Source organism: Rattus norvegicus, chromosome 15 (assembly GCF_021556685.1).
Source record: "Rattus norvegicus strain SHRSP/BbbUtx chromosome 15, alternate assembly SHRSP_T2T, whole genome shotgun sequence".
NCBI classification, from domain to species: domain Eukaryota; kingdom Metazoa; phylum Chordata; class Mammalia; order Rodentia; family Muridae; genus Rattus; species Rattus norvegicus.
Genome location: NC_141548.1, coordinates 60,216,459 through 60,234,766, shown reverse-complemented (window position 1 = coordinate 60,234,766; position 18,308 = coordinate 60,216,459). Strand labels below are relative to the sequence as shown.

The 18,308-nt window shown below is 42.0% G+C and overlaps 1 protein-coding gene across 2 annotated transcripts in view; it reads right to left on the bottom strand.

Annotated features, from left to right (window-relative positions):
• Window positions 1–18,308, bottom strand: part of Vwa8 (von Willebrand factor A domain containing 8) — a 324,101-nt gene that overhangs the window by 179,656 nt on the left and 126,137 nt on the right. For both annotated transcript variants that reach the window (NM_001427283.1, XM_087585390.1), the window contains 4 exons: window positions 17,028–17,196; window positions 15,523–15,600; window positions 7,342–7,457; window positions 116–222 (listed from right to left, as the gene is read on the bottom strand). In NM_001427283.1, the coding sequence (NP_001414212.1) occupies window positions 116–222; window positions 7,342–7,457; window positions 15,523–15,600; window positions 17,028–17,196 (470 nt within the window). The remainder of the gene's footprint in view (window positions 1–115; window positions 223–7,341; window positions 7,458–15,522; window positions 15,601–17,027; window positions 17,197–18,308) is intronic.

The window sequence follows — 18,308 nt, the reverse complement described above, 5'->3', positions numbered from 1 at the left end:
TTGTTCACAGAATACACAGAACAAAATGGATTTAAAAAGAGCTTTACTGAAACGAATAGTACCGAGTGTTTGATCACTGTTATGTAGCCCTCAAATAACCAAGAGAAGGACTTACACTTGTAATTCTCCAGTTCTGGTTCCAGGCTACTGTCAGCATTTATTTCTATTGCAGCATCTGCCAGATTCTTCTCCAGGGCTGACTGAGCGAGGCTTGGTAAGAACCTAGTAAGAGGATGGGGGATGGTGATGAGCTCACTGCTTTCTTCAGTTCTTAAGTATTGTTTAACACACTTACCCCCTTCACTAATTACAACCCATTAAGGAGAAACTGTATGTAAAGCACATGTTTGTGTAATCTTTAATAACCAAGCTTATATGTAATATGAATATTCATTTATATAAACTGAAGATTATGAAAACTTTTGCTTTCATAACTGGATTTTGTTGATTGCATAATTGTATATTGTGGCATATCAAAATTTTTCTTAAGTAGATAAAACACCAACATTCTAGCCTGGTCTAAGGTGGTCACAAACTTAAATCAGCAGAAGTGAATTAATGTGGTTTTCCTTACTCTTTAAACATAAATTACAAAAAGATTATCTGTTTTTGTGATTCCTTCCATTAAGAAATCTATTTTACTGTCAAAGTAACAATCTGTGAGCGACAAGACACTCTTCAACTACAAAGACTCCATAAGCACCGTGGCTTGGAACAATTTTCCTTCCACAAAAAGTTATGTTTAGAATTTATGATCTCAGTTAACTCACAGGAAGGCCCTTAGGCCAGTGATTGCCTATTCTGTGCTAGTATAAAGCTACCACCATGTACTGCAGTGTCCCACATAAACAAATCAGAGCATGCCATTCAAATTCACACAGTACTAAACCTTGCAGATGCTCCCCCAGGCTGGAGAACAAACCCTTAATAGTAGAAAGGTTGGCATAAGCCAGAAGGCATGTGAATGACTATGAAATCACTGGAACTACGAGTCCTTGTCCCCATAAGACTGAGCCACAGACCTGACACTGTCTTACTCACTGCCTCACTTGGGCTCTATAAGCTCATGGGGAAGTCTATGTATCTCCAGCTTTCTGTCTTATCAGTTCAGAAGTCATCACAGGATTTAGATCACTGCTTTGCTGTTCAAACCAAGCCCCCACCTTATCTCCCAAACCCATTACAGGGTTTCCGTCCTGTTTCTTGAGCCTTTGAGCTGGCATCATGCTCAACATTCCTCTCAGAGGTACTCCCGAGTCTGGGAATATTAGGCCTTTGTGGGCATTTCTACTTTGACCTGTTAGATCACCTGGACGATATGGACCACTTACAAGTTTTGACTTGTCTGCTATTCTTGGCGGCTCTGATCTCCACACTGTCTATGACTACATCTCAGGCTGGCCCTATATTGGAACACTTCTGGTCTTCTGTTTATAGCCTAGAGGACAGGAGACTCGGGAAGAGATTAGTCCTAGTTCTAAAGAACAGATGAGGAAGCACACTGCAGCAAGGCCAGCAATGGGAGGGCTGAGGCAGAAAGACAGGGCTAACCGGCTTCACAGGGATGCCTGCTGAAGAGTGAGATAACATGTTTGAGCAGCACAATGGATAGCATGGAGTCGTATTTAGAATGTATAAGAAATTAATTTATACTCGTGATTTGAACTGATAATTTACAAGTGGTATTAGAAGATTTAACATAGTATGGCCTCTCTGAGAAATACTCTGTAATCTGTAACGTTTATTAATGTTTTCAGAGCTTCAAGGTATTTAGTTTAGGCGGTTCTACAAATGGAATCCAGTGTTTTTTCCAAAGGCCTTTAAATACAATTATTAAGATCTGGTAGACTTACAGTGAAGGAACCTAACTAAGAGAAAAGCCCGAAGAAGTTTCAGTATTTTCACCAGAGCCTTGAGAACTGGAATCCGTCTTCAAGACAAAGCTGTCTCTAGACAGTTGGCCTCTGTTCCCGGAGACAGTGAAACTTTCTTGTTGATAATCATTAAACACTGTGTGTGGTTAGTTATCAGGCTTAAAGTTAATTATGTAAACATTTATAAAGTGGAAATCTTATAAAATCTATTAATTTCATACCATGTGGAAGTTTTTAAAAATGTGGGTTACTCAGTTTTTGGTCCCTAGATTAATTTTTTATTACTTCACTTTCCAAGACGGTTAATCTTCATTTCTGACTGGATTCTTGGCAGCTTTATCCAAGATTTTACCACTAAGGATCATTTCCTCCAAAATTACTCAGGTACTATTCAATGTAATGGAAAATATCAGAGTGAACTAGAACTCTGCATATGGGGCCCTTTCGTTCCTCTATAAAACAAGCAGTTGTAGAATTCAAACTGAGTATGTCTCGAACCTCTAAATGTTTGCTCTAGCCCTGGGTTTTGAGTATCCAGACATCAAAGGATGCATTTGTGTGATACGGCCCTGAAGTTGTATGCAGAGCACAGGGTGAAGGACTACATAGTGTTTCATATGAGGACCATGAACGAGAGCCCAGCACTAGGCTGGTTTCTCCTGACTTTATCTGCTTAATAAATACTTCACGCATATCTTATGAAACTTCTCATTTTTTGTCTTATAGTCAATGAAATTCAGTTCCTTTCAGTGCTTCACTATGAAAAGAGGTTATTAAGAAAGGAAAGCCTACTTCATGCACCAATAGTCTCCAGTTCTTCCTGCCTGAGCTCCTCTGAGGCTGGCAGAAACCTGCCCCACTGTAGGTTTGCTAAGGGCAACAGGTGACGGGTGGATAAGGAAGGTGCTGGAGTGTTCGCTCCCATTTACAAAGGGTTGCAGGGTGATAGGAAAACAGACCTTTACCGTGAACACCGGAAATACTAGTAATCGCACGCAATTATCTACTTAAGAGTAAAGTAAGCACTTAACCACTCTAAATACGGTAACATTGCAGAGAGCGTCAGAAAACACTGCACGAAAACTAAGTGTAGAACGGTACCTGGGAGTTCCTTCCTGATCACTTCCCTGAGCAGTAATAAGGTCAGCATGCTGCCAGTGTTACATGCATGCTGGAACGGCTCATTCTCTGAGTACGTGCCTACTCAATCCTTTGCCTACCCAGGCCCAGCTCTTCTCTTTCCTACTTTGTAGTTCGGGGTGCTAGTCCATGCTTGATTGTCAGCTGGCTTTGCCCGGCATGCTGCTAGCTGTTGGCTTTAGCATCCACAGTAGCTTATACTCTTTTGGGCACATAACCAGATTTACGTTTTTATAAGACTGTGTGAAAAGTGTCCATCTTAACCCTTTGCTGGCACGTCCATTCGTTTCTACATTAACAGTGATGTTTTCATACACACTAAGCTTCACAAAACTGTAGCTTCTATAGTTTCAGCTTCTTTGCAGTAACATGGTTATGAAGAATACAGCTGCCCAACAGACAGCATCTGCTTACATGTACTTTTCTCAGATTTTCCTTGGCTAGTTTTGGAACTTTCTATTTCCATGCCAACCCGAGTTTCACTTGTCAAATTCACTATTACCTGTGGGATTCTGACTAGGCACATGTAGACGGTTGGCAGGGCATTTTTATCACAATGAGTCTCTTCTATGCAGCCATAAGGATAGCTTCCCTCTGACAACCATCAATAGATCGATTCTTTTCTCCACAGAAGGACAGCATGTCTTTTATTTGAATGACTCTCGTCAGCAAGAGCACAAGAATGCCATCGATCTGCACACACAAGAACTTCATTAGACTCTATTTATTCTAGCAGTTTGCATGGCTGTCTCTTGATTACTTTTACTATGACTGATCATGTAATCTTGGCATGGGCAGACAGGCTGGATAAAGTGAAGAGGATACTATACTCATTTTCTCCTAATGCTGAAGGAAATATGCCAAGTAGTTGACCATGAGAAATGTTTGCTGTAAATTTCAAGTCAGCAGTCTTTATCAAGTTAAAGAACTTTGTTCTTATCCATGATTTACTAAGAATATCCCAGGGTTACTAAGGGTTAGGCTGTAGTTGGAGAACTGGGTTTTATCAAATCTTTTTTCTCACTTATACCACAGAAGCTTAAGAGCAGATGTCTAATTCTTCTGGAATTCACTGTGGCTGTTCTCAAGCTGTCTAATGCTTGGTTCCTTGCAGACTTCCTTCTGAAACGTTTAGGACTGTCCTTATTGCTGAGCTGTATTGCTACACCATGGGAATTTGCTCTAATTTGTCCCATTTAGGACCTGACACATTTCAACCTATAAACTCACATCTTACTGATCTAGAACAATCTTAGCTAAAATGTGCTGGAATAGTTCCTGTTTCTTATTCTATTCAAAGACTGGGGTGTAATTCAGCTGTTGCACAGTGCTTTGTGTTTAATCCCTAGCAAACCCCACAGAAGTTCCATTAGGTGGATCTCGGTCTTTCTCCTGCTATCTTTTGCTTACCAACGACTATTCATTTTACAGCTCTTCAACTTGCTGTGTGAGCTTCCATCCACTTCAATGCTTCTACAGCTGTCTCTACTGTTCATTTGCCCAGTAAGAATCTTTTATTTCAAAAATTTTGTTACAAATTTGTTTACTTTTTCCTTCAAATCCACAACTCCAGGTCTCCTTTACGCTGGTTCCAATCTTTCCTAACATTTACACCATCTGAAATATATTCACTGGGAAATCAAATGCTCTACAATGGCTTCCTGGAGCTCTCTTTCTAAATGTTTTATCTGGCAAATTTCCTTCACATTTGTTTCTCAAGTATAATATAACTTAAAAATATTGTTTCTATATGGTTTTGCCCACTTATGTGTCTGTTTACCACTTGTGTAACTAATGCCCATAGGGGCCAGAAGAGGGTGCTAGATCTCTTAGCACTGGACTTATAGATAGATGGCTATGAGCCACCTATATGTGGGTCCTAGGAATTGAACCCAGGTCTTCTGCAAGATCAGCCAGTGCTGTTACTTCCTGAGCCATCTCTCCAGTCCCAGGTTTATAATTTTTGATTATGGGCTTATATTCAGATGTTTAACACCTTGGGGAGTAAAGCATTGATGCACTGGGCTCTAGGGTTGCTAGTTTCTGCAAGCCTGCAGTTGTTCAAAACTCTCAATGAGTTAACTTAAAATAGCACCTTGTAGTTTCCACCCTCATAGACGGTGTCAACACAGACCTCGTACTTGCACCAGTCAGCACGGGGCACTGCACTTTGTACACTAGGCTTTCTTTCCCACAGAGTTCCAGAGAGATGGCAAGATTTCTTAACATCCTCTGGTTACAGCAAACGTGTCTACTTCCTCCTTCACTTCACTACTTCGCAGCAGGGGCTCTGCTGAAGATACTCTGTCTCACACATCCAGACCCACCCATCCTGCTCAAGCAGACGTTATAATCTAGCCCTAACTTCTTGGCAGCCATAATATCAATCTTTTCTTATTCTCGTTTAACTTTAATTTTATTTTAATAGCAGATCTATTGATGCAATTTTCCACCTACACAATTTGCCTAAAGTGTATGATTCAGTTGTTTTAGTTATGCTCCCAGTTGTGCAACCATCATCTCAAATGATTTTAGAACATTTTGCTTACTCAAGACAAACCCACAATGCTCCACTTCCCAGTACCCCAGGCTGTAGACAACCGCCAGTGTATGCTGTCCTGCTCTCCACAATTGATGCTTTCAGTGAGTTTTACTCTACCTGTGCTGCTGCTGAGCTGTGTCGCAAGCCTCACATCTAATTCACCTACTCAATATCCGAGGACAAGCTGCACGGTTTTTCACTTTTACCCTTCCTCATTCTCAATACTTGAGGCCGTTTGTTTTATTTATTCTCCTGACTGATCCTTCTTTATTTCCTTGATTAGTTCTCGTTATTCTGTATTATTTCCCTAATCTTCTACTGCCTACTTTGCTTAGCACTGAGGATTTGCATCTTTGCTCTCAAGTCCTGCCCAACAAACTGCTGTAAGTAATAAGGATGAACGTCTGTGCTCTGCAGCTTAGGACATTAAAATACGCAGCTGAGGCTTCTCTGCTTCCAACTTTGTTAGAAGTCTAATATTATTCTGTTGAAAACTCAGGAGTAATACCTCTTATAACGATGGGCTACTGCAGACAGAGTCTTAGCTCAGTGGGATGCACCACAGGGGGAGAAAGTTCAAGCCAAAGCACAGGCATTTACAAGAAAACCTGCACAGACAAAGGACAATGCAAAGTTCCCTAAGCCAAGTAAGTCTCCTTTAATTCCTCTTGTCAAGGAGTAGACAATAAGCATAGCTAATATCATTAAAAATAATAAAGAGTCTAAATAGGAAAATATTAAAGTATATATAAATAATCTAATAAAACTATGCCTATTGGGAACTGCTAATCTTTTTTTTAGAGAATAAATTATCTTTAAAGTTACTTACTTAATGTGTATGGATGTTCTTGTCTGTGTGCTACATGTGTGCCTGGTTCCTATGGAATCCCTTGGTACTGGAGTTACAGACAGCTGTGAGCCGTCCTGTGGATGGTGGGACCTGAACCAGGTCCTCTGTAAGAACATCTAGTGTTCTTAACTACTGAGCTACCTTCTCCAGCCATTATTAATCTTATAAAAAAGATTTCATATAAACACGATTTTGTAAGAAAACTCTGCAAGCTAACGCAGATTATAACCACTTCCTAACTGATATGTAAACTCTTAGTAGTCACAAAAACATGCTAGATTTATGAAATTTAGCTACAGAATCAGTACTAGCAAAACAAAAGTTGCAGAGCAAATTTGGGGAGTAGCAACCCTAAGGCTTAGGGAACCTGGCTCAGAAGACCATGGATTACCATGCAGATCCCAAGCACACTCCTTTACTCCTATGTGACACAAGGAAGTGACTAAAACAGTTTTCTCATTCACAAACTACATTAATTATGAATTGTAATGAATGAATTCATTCATTCTTATTTTATGTTCTGGTACTACTGATTGAACTCAGGGCATTCTTTACCACTATGCCATCCTTTGTTTTTTGTTTTTTTGTTTTTTTTGTTTTTTTGTTTTTTTTTTCTTTTTTCTTTTTTCTTTTTTCTTTTTTCTTTTTTCTTTTCGGAGCTGGGGACTGAACCCAGGGCCTTGCGCTTGTTAGGCAAGCGCTCTACCACTGAGCCAAATCCCCAACCCCTTTCACTATACCATCCTTAAAGTTGCTTTCATTCCTCAATAAATATAAAGTATGTTCTAATAACTGCAAGCAGGCTGAACCAGCTATGTGGTGGATACAACACTTTTTACAGACAGGGAACAGAGACAATTAGTCAATTTAGCTTATGGTACCTTTCTAGCCAAGGATCAGGGGATTGACCTCTGGCAAAAGGGGACCAGGATTACCTGGAAAGACAGGCTTTGGTAATAGCATCATGGAGATTTTCGCTGGGATACTGAGAGAGCCGGCGAGAGATCCGTAACAGTTGACGGGTGGAGAGCGAGGCGGCCAAGGACTGTGCCTATGAAAAGGCAAAGACAGGCTGCTAAGAGTTTCACTGCAACTTGTTAATGCCCCTGTCACTGCACAATTCCCTATTACTGAGGGACAAGGCCATATTAAAATATGGCAAGGAATGAGTTATGAGTAAAAATGAACAGAATCCATTTTATACTTCAAGTAGCCTTCAGGATAGTTTTACTAATCTATAGAAAGCATTTATCAATGAAATGAAATTAGACTGCGGTCTCTTGGTGAGGAGGGAGTAGAGAAGGCTTTTCTACATGCAGGTCATACCTGCCTCACAAAACCCTTACGTACAATCGACTATTCTCGCCTTTCTTCTTCACACAGCTGACTTGTTAAGATATTCTGAACTCAGAGCTCTAAGCAAATCTGTGGTTTCTGAAATACAAAAAAGGAATCGTGGACAGTTTAGTTGCTGACCTCAAAGATGTCAGCTAGTTTATCACCTCAGTGGCGGATTGCTACGGGAACCCCTTTCTTAGTACCATTGGAATACGTTCTTTTTTGTTTTCCTACACTTGCCCCAAATTTCAGTAATGCAGCAATCCAGTTGCCGAGTTCAGTAATGCAGCAATCCAGTTGCTGAGTTCAGTAATGCAGCAATCCAGTTGCCGAGTTCAGTAAAGCAGCAACCCAGTTGCCGAGTTCAGTAAAGCAGCAACCCAGTGGCTACGACAGAGCCACAGCTACAGTAAAGTCAGGCTATCTGCTGACTTGTGCTTTAAAGCTTTCATCTTTCTGGGTTCTTACTAGCCATATGATGTTGTCTAAGATGTCTTTAAGATGACACTAGCAGCACCTTCCCCTATGAAATTGTTCTGAGGATTAAATTCTAAAATGATTCTATAGCACTTAGCACAGGCCAGAAAAGTAGGGCTACTCCCAAAATAACAGACATGATACAGGAACTCAACAAGTGATAGGGACGATGGGGATGCCCCACAACTGACAGAGACAATGGAATATTCCACAAATGAAAGAGATGACAAGGACGCCCCGCAAATAACAGAGATGATAGGGGTACCCAACTGAGATTATGGGGTGACCCGCAAATGACTGAGATGGTAGGGGTGCCCAACAAATGACAGATATAATCAGGCACGCTACAAATAAGAGATGATGGGGGTACCCCACAAATCACAGAGATGATAGAAATGCCCACAAAGTGATAGATAAGCCAGATGGCCTCCTTACAATGAAAGCAGCCACACACGCTCACAAAGACCCACATAATTGTAATGAATCAAATTTTTACTGACCTAGTTCACAGCTCATATTAACAGCATGGTGTAGGCTAAAGGCAGTGGAATGAAGCCCTTCTGAAGCTATGTGACCTCTCAGAGGTCAATAAGACCGAGTGATCTGTTACAAAGTGGGATGAGGGTGACAGAGAGACCCTAAGCACCTTTGCAGCAAGAGGAAACAGAGGAAATAACAATGGGTTCAGAGGGGACAAGGGAACACGTCTCAGATGTGTTTGGGTTAGGAGATCCTCATGAACCCCCACCAGGAGCACCAATAACCCCATCCTCGAGCACCACACAACTCCCTGAGGTGTGGCTCTGTTGCCACTAGTGCTGTGCTCCAGCTATAACTCGTCTCACAGAGAATATTTAAAGATAAAGAACCGCAAATTTTAATTAAAAATGAGATGTAATTTAATGCTAAAATAAGTCAAAACAAAGCAAAATACTGACAAATGTAGGTTAAAGTAGTCACATGAGCAGGAGAAATGGAGAAGGGCATGAAAGCAAAAGGAATATAAACCCATGTTGAACGTGAGGGCCAGACTGGCTCTACCCTGCCGTACCTGTAGATGGCTGCTGCTCTCAAACCGCCGTGGACCCCCAGTGCCTCCATAAACGACTCTGGCCACAAAGTTGTGGTAGCTCTTACAAGAGAACTTCACCAGCCTGAGGTCTAACTTGACTGGCCACAGTGTAGAAAAAGAACAAAGACAACTGGGACCAGCAGCAGATGCTGCTTCGTTGGTCTTTCCTCAAAACGACAAAGTCCTACAGTAGGGTCATGACAGCAAAATGGAAGAGGAGGTGGCAGCAAACGACTGAGTCCCTGCTAAGTGGCACTCAGGGTAGAGGGCGGTGCTGAGGATAAGCACTCACCCGTGCTAGACAGCAGAGAACTCGGGAACCCCACCCTTAGTACCCTAGGCTACGAAAACTCGCCACTTTAACCACACAAAGTCTGAGAAATGTACCACAACATGATTCTTCTAACAGTCCAATAATACACTAATATAATTTCCTAAAACCCAACATCCCGTCTTGTACCCTAATATTACATGGGCTTTGTATCTCATCCTGTAACGAGGGCGCTGAGGGGACCTGGAAGAGAATGGGGGACAAGAGACGTGAAGAAGGACGCCAAGACAAGAGTCTGATCAAGGCGACAATTTTATTTTCCCCAGGGCTGAATTTATACCATAACAGGGGTAACAACAGAGGGAGGGGGGAAGTAAGAAACATTTACGCAGGCCAAGGACACAATATTCGTGTGGTCAGGGAATCGGCTGATGTTGACAGGATGTTAGAAAGGTCACAGGTTTGGCAGATCTATTGGTCAACAGGATGTTGGTTTTTCAGAAAGATTATAAGTCATCACATTGGGTATCTTGACGTCAGATGTATTTCTCAGCAAGGCCACAACTTTATCATATTACTATTCATCTTGACCACCAGATTTGTATTAGTCTTCTACAGCCGGCTGGGGATTTTCCACGAACCCAGTCATGCTTAACTCTAACAATAATAATATCATCAATAATGGAGGATTTCAAGGGCATCACTCCCAACATCTCCCCCTTTTTTATAGTCAAATGAAAAGGTGACCAAATGGCCGTGCTGTCCTGGAATGAACCCCTTGGGAACTGTGTCTGTCTTAGGTTGGAGTGATATTTGTCACATGGCCAAGAGAATCTTGTGGCCAGAGTCCGTCATGGGATAAGGCAGCAGCTAATGGCGGCCCTCCTGTCTTAGGCCCTTTATTCGTGAACATACCACTCTCTTACCCGTCACTGACTGTCCAGCTCAGCACACAGGGGTGACAATTTGTTGATTTTTCAGCAAAGGCATCAGGACAGCAGGCAGAAAAGAATGTTGGCCTCATTTGGCTGAAGGACAAAAATGTCCTTGCCTGCATTGGGAGGAGATGTGTAGGTGAGCTTGGCCCTCATCAAAGGCATCCTCCATAGCTAGCCTATGATAATATACCTGAACAGGTTTTGCTGCTATGTTATCTACCTGTTGTTTAATAAAGCTGGTTAAACGATTAAATGCCCAAGGGCCAAAAGATATAAGCAAAAGTAGGCCTACTAGGGGGCCCAACAGAGAGGGAAGCAGGATGGACAACCAAGGGGAGTTGGAGAACCAATTTTGATACCAGTTCTCAGCTTTTTCTTTTTCTCGTTTTCTCTTTTCTAAGCCTTCTCTGACCTTTTTCGTGCTGTCTTTAACTATTCCTGTCTTATCGTAGAAGCAGCATTCTTCTTTGAGTGCTGTACAGAGTCCTCCCTGTTGTAAAAAGAGCAGATCGAGTCCTCTGCGATTCTGAAGGGCCATTTCTGTGAGGGATGAGAAGGAGCCAGAGAGATCATCGACCCCTTGTTGGAGCCTCTGGACACCAGCGTCGATGGTGGCACTAAGTTCTTGATATCTGGAGTTAGATAAGATCAGGGAAGAAATGCCTGTTCCTGCACCCACCACCCCAAAACCGAGGAGTGCAGAGACGGTGAGCGCTGAGATGGGTTCTCTGCATTGTCTAGTCAGCACAGCGGGTGGGGACTCGAATGACTGGTCCCACAAGTGGAAAAATTCTTCAGAATGATAATACACAAGATGGGGAGCCAATTGAACCAACACACAAAAATCAGAACTATCAGTGAAAACAGCCTCAGTAGTCAAACGGGGTGAGGCCATCAAGGCAAATCCACCAAGTATCATTTTGAGGTAATAAATATTGAGAATATTTATCAGGGACTATGGTTTGATTACAAAGGTGGGAATACCTATTGGGGAGATGAGATTCCCCAACACAAAGCCCCAGCCCTGTCACCTGGGACAGGGACAAACCATTCCATTCCCCTGGTTGCCATCTGCAAGGGCGGGAATCATTTATGGGGATAAAGTCTCCGACCACAGCTATTCCTTCATAAAAAGGGGGCTGGGAATGACAGCGGAGCCAACAATCTTCAACTAACTTAGGATCTGTAAGGTTGAAGGTCAAAAGGGTCTGATTGATCAAGGTGAGAATCAAATTTTTGGTATTGGGAAGGTTCATCCCTTCAAACCCTGAAGGTTTAGTGCAGGGTGAAGGAGAACAACTCCTTCACTGGACAGAACCACAATCTTTACAGTAGTATCTACTGTTTAAAACAAGAACTAAGTTTGATGTGAGCCATGTCTGTGTTGAATAAGGAACTTGGTAACCCTGCTTTCAGACTGTCAGTCAGAAATTCGGAATTCACTTTAATTTGAAAAGTCCTAGTGTACCTGGCATTGTAATATCAAATTTCTAACAGCAATTTTATCTTGCAGAAAGGAAGGTGAGAATGTGAAACAAATTCCCTTGGTTACCATGGATATGCAAGTTAAAAGCACACTCAACGGGTTTTTCATATTAGCGCAATTATTAATACCCTTAACTGCTTAAAATAAGAAGATCTCATGAGACATAAACAAAAATAATGCTTCTTTTCTTCCTCTTAAAGAATTATTTCGTTAATATATATAAAAAATGTAACCCTGCCAGTAGAGAAGCCTAGAGATGATCTCTTAATAAGTTGTTAATTAATTTTCCATTCATTCCTCAAAGATTTAAGTATCTCTTCACTGTCAGGTTCCAGTTAGAAAGTCAGAATAGAAGACTGAACAATCCCAGACTTAGAGAGTTCAAGGACTAATTGGAGAGCTAAAAATAAAATACAAGAACTGCGATAGGTGAGTATCTTGAGTATTTCTAGTGTCTTGAAAACAAACTGGGAGGTACATGTAACTTCTGCTTAGGGAAACCAAGACAGTGACCCAGCCGAATAGGGGCCCAAGGAACAGGCCAATAGAGAGAAAGCACATTCTAGGCATTTCTAAAGAAGAGGCTTTTTTAATGGTGCTAAAGTTAAAATAGCACCAAGCTATGTGCTCCTCAGCAGAGGCTGAGGAAATGAGGTTGGCAATCAGAAGTCACAGAACCAGCAGCCCACTAAGTGTGCTGTCCTCAGTCTAAGGACAAACAGTGAATAACAAGAAAACGTCTGGAAATTCACTGGAAAGGTCACTCCATGGACAATACGTTCTATCAGATGCCTGCTAAATACCTACTACATTGAAGCAAAGATCCCGATTCTACAATCCAGAGAGAATGAAACAAGTGAAATCCCAAGACATGAGAACGTCCGTCCCTCAAGCATGTCCATCACGCCTAAGATAGAAGAGAGTCTTGAGGCAAGAGGAGAAGACAAACTGAAACAGCAAGGAAATGCCTCTGAATCACACTCACTTGGAAAAGGATGATTGGACGTGTGACATCTTAGCAAATCTAACGGACAAGGGAACAGTCCTAAACCACCAAGGAGAGGCAAACAGGTTAGACACTCCAAGGCCGGCGCTAGTCAGTGTGTCCTGAACAGGGCAGCCTGCCTGCTAGCTCCATCTCACATGCCAGGAGGTGCTCCACACAGCGTGGGAAGAAGAGCCATCTGCAGTCCCTCCTGGCTGTAACCCTGAAAGGTTTAATTCACAGCCTGGTAAGACTCACCCAATGATGCAGTAGTGTCATGACTACTATGGACAGACAGTTGTGTTGTAACTGGACTTAAGTCCTGTTTCACAGAGAACTCAGACCTGGGATTGTGGACTGGGCCAGAACTCAGGCTGTGAAGGTCACAGTCCCTACTACTACAATTTTGTTAAGAGAACATAGTGCAATCTGGCTTCTAAATATGTATTCTTATATCCATAGATTAGGGCGCCCTCACCCCTAATCAGAGAAATGTCTTCATGTATTGGATGAGGGTGAATATGGAAACTCACTGCTCAGAGTGTGGAGAATCGGTAACTCTGCAGTGCTCAGCCCTAAATGACGCATCTGATCTCCCACACACTCCCCTCCCCCCTCTCCCCTCCCCCACAGACCCCTTGGCTCAGGGAATACTGAAGAAGAGAAGACAGTAAGATTCCGAGAGGTAGAAATAGAAATGGCTACAGGAAAACAACATCCTCTGGTGTGAAGGCCACTGCACTCCGGAAGTCACAGCAGCTGTGGCTGTCAGCAGAACTCAACAAGATCAAGTCAGGCAACTCCAGCATCAACAGGGAAGGGACTCCTGAAGAGCCACCCCAGCTGAAGAGCTGTTGGCAACTGACAGCCACACGAGGAGAGTGACTGAGTCTTCTAGTGGGTGGCACCCTAAAGTCATGTGCATGTGAGCGTTAACTGGACTCGGGGTTACAGAGGGGAGTAGAGGAGGGAAACATTACGGTGGCAATGACATGAAGTTGGAGGGGGATTGGGATACAGGGAGGGTAGGCGAGGGCAGTGGGGATATAATCTAAATGCACTGTATTCAGATAAGAAATAACCTAAGAATAAATTTTTAAACTTAGCAACAGCAAAGAAAATAACAAAGCAGGAAAGAGAAAAAATGAGGTGAGGTCCCAGAGGTAATTAGCAAGAGAACTGTGGTAACTGGCTTTCTCTCTCTCTCCTTCTCTCTCTCTCTCTCTCTCTCTCTCTCTCTCTCTCTCTCTCAGAAATTAGGAATGTTCCTTTTTATGTCAAAAATGTCTTTGGAGATGAGATTAAGAATTTTTTTAAGAAGGACATTCTCTTGGATTAGTGGGGTGAGCCCTAAATGCAACCTCATGCGTCTCTCTGTAAGGAGGCGGAGGAAAACTCAGCCCATATATAGTGGAGGTGATGGGAGGCTTGCACAGTGAGACCACAGATGGAGGGATGCTAGTACAGTTTCCCCAAAGGAAAAGGAACTGAGAGGGAATTCTCCCAGGAGCCTTCCTGGCGTGCAGCTTTGTTGACACTTCCATTTTGGATGGTTTCAAAATCTTTTGTCCAGATCAAAAATTTTTTTATCAGGACATGATTTGTTAAAATAGTAATGGCAATTTGTTAAGCTTTTGCAGAAAACTAACAGGAATCTGTGCAGTGAGAGAGGTACTGGTGAAGGGTCAATAACGAGGAAGTAAAATTCCAGGACAAACTCTGTGAAAGTCTGATACAAGGACAATTGCTGACTGCAGATAACAGCAGAGTCAACCTCATGGTCACTGGAGAGGCCTGCTTTCATGTTAGAGCATGTTAGAATGGCACAGACCAGCAATTCAGCAGATTAGATCAGGAGCATGAAGAGAGTTAAAGATGTTTAAGAGATAGCTATATATGTTGAATTTATAATGACCCTAAAGCATCCAGTTCAACATCAAAGATACTATTTACTAAGCAACTAACTAAGCGAAATTTTAAATATATGCATTTATGTTGAATCACTATACTTGTTTATGAGGTCCTTGCACCATTTAACAGACAAAAACAAAGACATAATTATTGCCCTTGGGTGAGCAAGATGGCTCAGTGGGTAAAGGTGCCTGCTACCAAGGCTGAGAGTGATCCCTGGAATCCACATGGTGGGAGGAGAGAAATGATTCCTATACATTGCCCTCTGACCTCTATATGCACACACACACATACAATAAATTAGTTTTTATAGCAAATAATTGCCTTTTTCTTGAAATAGAAGTATAAACAGTCTGTTAGCAAAGATAACTTAGAAGCTAAAGACGCAGGCCTAGGCAACACTTCAGAACAGTGGGAGCTCCTCAGCAGAGAGACGGAGGGAGAGAGCAGAGCTGCAGGGCCTCGCTGACTCCTCTGGAGTCACCCTCCATGACTGTCAGGAAGGGTTCCAACAGCGCTCGAGACAGACAGCGGAATCAGGGTTACACTATGCACAGGGCAAAGCGCAGCGTATGGGGAAAGCAGCAGCTAAAGACTGAGCAGGTCAGCAACAGACAAGCAGGAAGAGCCCGACTTACTGTGGGATCCTGGGTCTCCCTGAGTTTGTGAGTGACTGACAGCAATTTCTCCAGCGCTTCCTGAGGTACATTTGGAACCTGTTATGAGGGAAGTAAGGAAAAGCAGGAAGAAATGAGGACATTCAGCAAATAATGCCAGAAGGGTGTTTTTCGATAGTCTCTGAGTATTAGGTCTACGTTGCAGTCATGAAGTTACTACTTCATTTTTTTTTTCAGCAAACACCTGAGGCCTGGCATTCTTTGAAACAGCCAAGAAGATAAAACCAAGCCCCCCCTTCTCTGCCTGCAATTGGATCACAGACAGGAAGCTGGCATCAGGCAGAACCGTGAACACCGGTTCCTGCCCCATAAGCTTCCATATGAGTCTTCAGGGCCAAGTTAGGCATTTTCTGACTGAAATCAAACTTGCACAGTGGAAATATTAATTCATACAAGTTATTTAATTCTGGTGTGATTTAATGCATATATAATATGCCTACATCCAATTACAAGGTGGCCCAAAAGGATTCCTGTGTGCAAAATGAATATTCAAGATATTTATCTTTCTCAAAGACTTTTGAGACACATTGTTTTGGGTATGGTGCTTAATGACACTTGGGAGGACAAGACAGGAGTTTTGCCAAGAGTTCAAGTCTAGTATATCCATGTTCAACTTAATGACCTCTGAAGAGTATTTGCACAAATAACATATATTAATTTTAATCACAAAAACCTTTAATGCAAATAAAAATTTTAATAAATGTAAATTTCTACTTAAGCAATAGTAGGTTAATATTTTTAATTTATAAGAGTAAGAAAGAGATGTTAGTGGCATCATGTAATCATTTTGAAAATATACTGGTTCCAAATTTCTTTAGCCATTTAAGTAACTAGAATTTAAAAAAATCCTAATTCAATTAGCATACTTTATATTGCTTATTTTAAAAATAAATCCTGTAGTGTAGAGCATAAAATTACTTGCATTTTTCAGGTGAAGAAACCATGACTAATCTAGCTGAGCTCTGGAAGCCAACGTATAGTAAAAACCTGGCATTTAGAACTAACGTGTTGAGACTTAAGGACTATGCCTTCATAACTATGCTCACATAGACCCCCAAATCAAACAATAATTCTAGTATTTTAAGCAATGGTCTTACTTATATAAAATTAGTAGTGATATAGAATAGCACAGTCAAACAGAACTTTCTATGATGTTGTAAAATGTGTTTTTTTTTTCTTTTCTACCTAATTCATTAGCTAAATGAGTCTCAAGTGGCTACTGAACACTTGATGTATGTGGAGAAACTGAGTTTTGAAATGTTTTATTTCACATGGGCCATGCATCCCCACTAAACAGTACACTTTCAGATTTCCCAAGGAGCTAAATCAATGCTTGGCTAAGGTGGACAGGGAAATCATGGCCACTGCAGCAGCTACAGCCCGGAGGGAGCACTCGGGACTCTAGGGTTGCCGTCCACAGGGATCTGGCAGCTTCAGTGGGAGCCCCGAGCAGGCCTCACCCTTACCATCTCCTTTATCACTTGGAGCTCCTCACTCTTCACCAGCGGCTTCATGTGATGGAAAAAGAACATGGTTAAGAATTCTGGTCCCAGCCATTGCTGTGTTGTGCTTCCAACAACCGGGGGCTCTGCTAATGCAATGATTCTGAAGGAGGGGTGGATAGGAAAAATGGATCTAAAGGAAAGAAGGAGAAAAGCAAAACGTAACTATTCACAATAGAAACTGGGACACGGGGCATGCAGCTTAGCAATAAAACTCTCATTCTATTAATAATGTTAAAGTTGTTATCCAAAGAGTGGAACTTTGGAAAAACTCCTAAGATTTCAAGAGTGAAGACTGAAAGAATTACGGCTAAGTGTACAGTAGGTGCTCATGAAACCCTGGCCCTCGCACAGTGACTGCTCCAAAATCTCTTGAAATGCAGCCACACCAAGTTCGTATTCATTACATAGATCTCCTTGTTTCTAGAGTCACTTAGAGCCTTTTCAAACTCTGCTTTTCAAGGAACCCACTCTGTATGAATCACAGAGAAACCAAAACCCATCATTTGTGGTGGGGAAATATTTTAAAATATAGCCATTTAAATCAGGCCTATGGGGTCATATTAAATTTATAATCAGGTCAGCAAGAGGTTATTTAGTAATTAAAAAGGTAAAGAAAGCTGAAGGCATTTGTCATTGATACAAACATGTCAGAATCTTAAAACCAATTTCTTTAACAACTGTCTGTGGAAATCTGTGGAAGCACATCACTCCCCAAGGACACCAAGGAGGAAGGGATGACACTCATGGGCCCCTGAATGTCTGGGGAGTCAGAACAGAAGCTCCCCGTATTACAGCCCAGTCCAGTGGGTGCTACTGCTGGCGTTTCTGTTTTAACCAATCCCTATGAATAGTCAGCAACAAGACATGTTTAGAGGGTAACACAGTTCTGGGGCTTGCTACGGTCTGAGGAAAACGGAGGCACCGCTAAGAGACGCAGTGTACTGTAGTCAACTGCGGAACCTGAGAGTTACAGGATAAAGAGGTTGCAACGTCAGGAGGAGGGCGTGGATGAAATCAGAACTCTGAAGAGTTCAGAGGAGAGAAAGTGGCAACTAGATAGTGGGCCACTCTAAGTCCTGACTGCATACATTTTTGAGGTCATATCAGTATTTGTAAGGTGGGAGAAATCAACTTTAGAAATTACCGTCCTAGGGCTGGAGAGATGGCTCAGCCGTTAAAGGCTAGGCTCACAACCAAATATATAAGAAATTACCGTCCTAAAGATGTAACAGAGAGTGAATT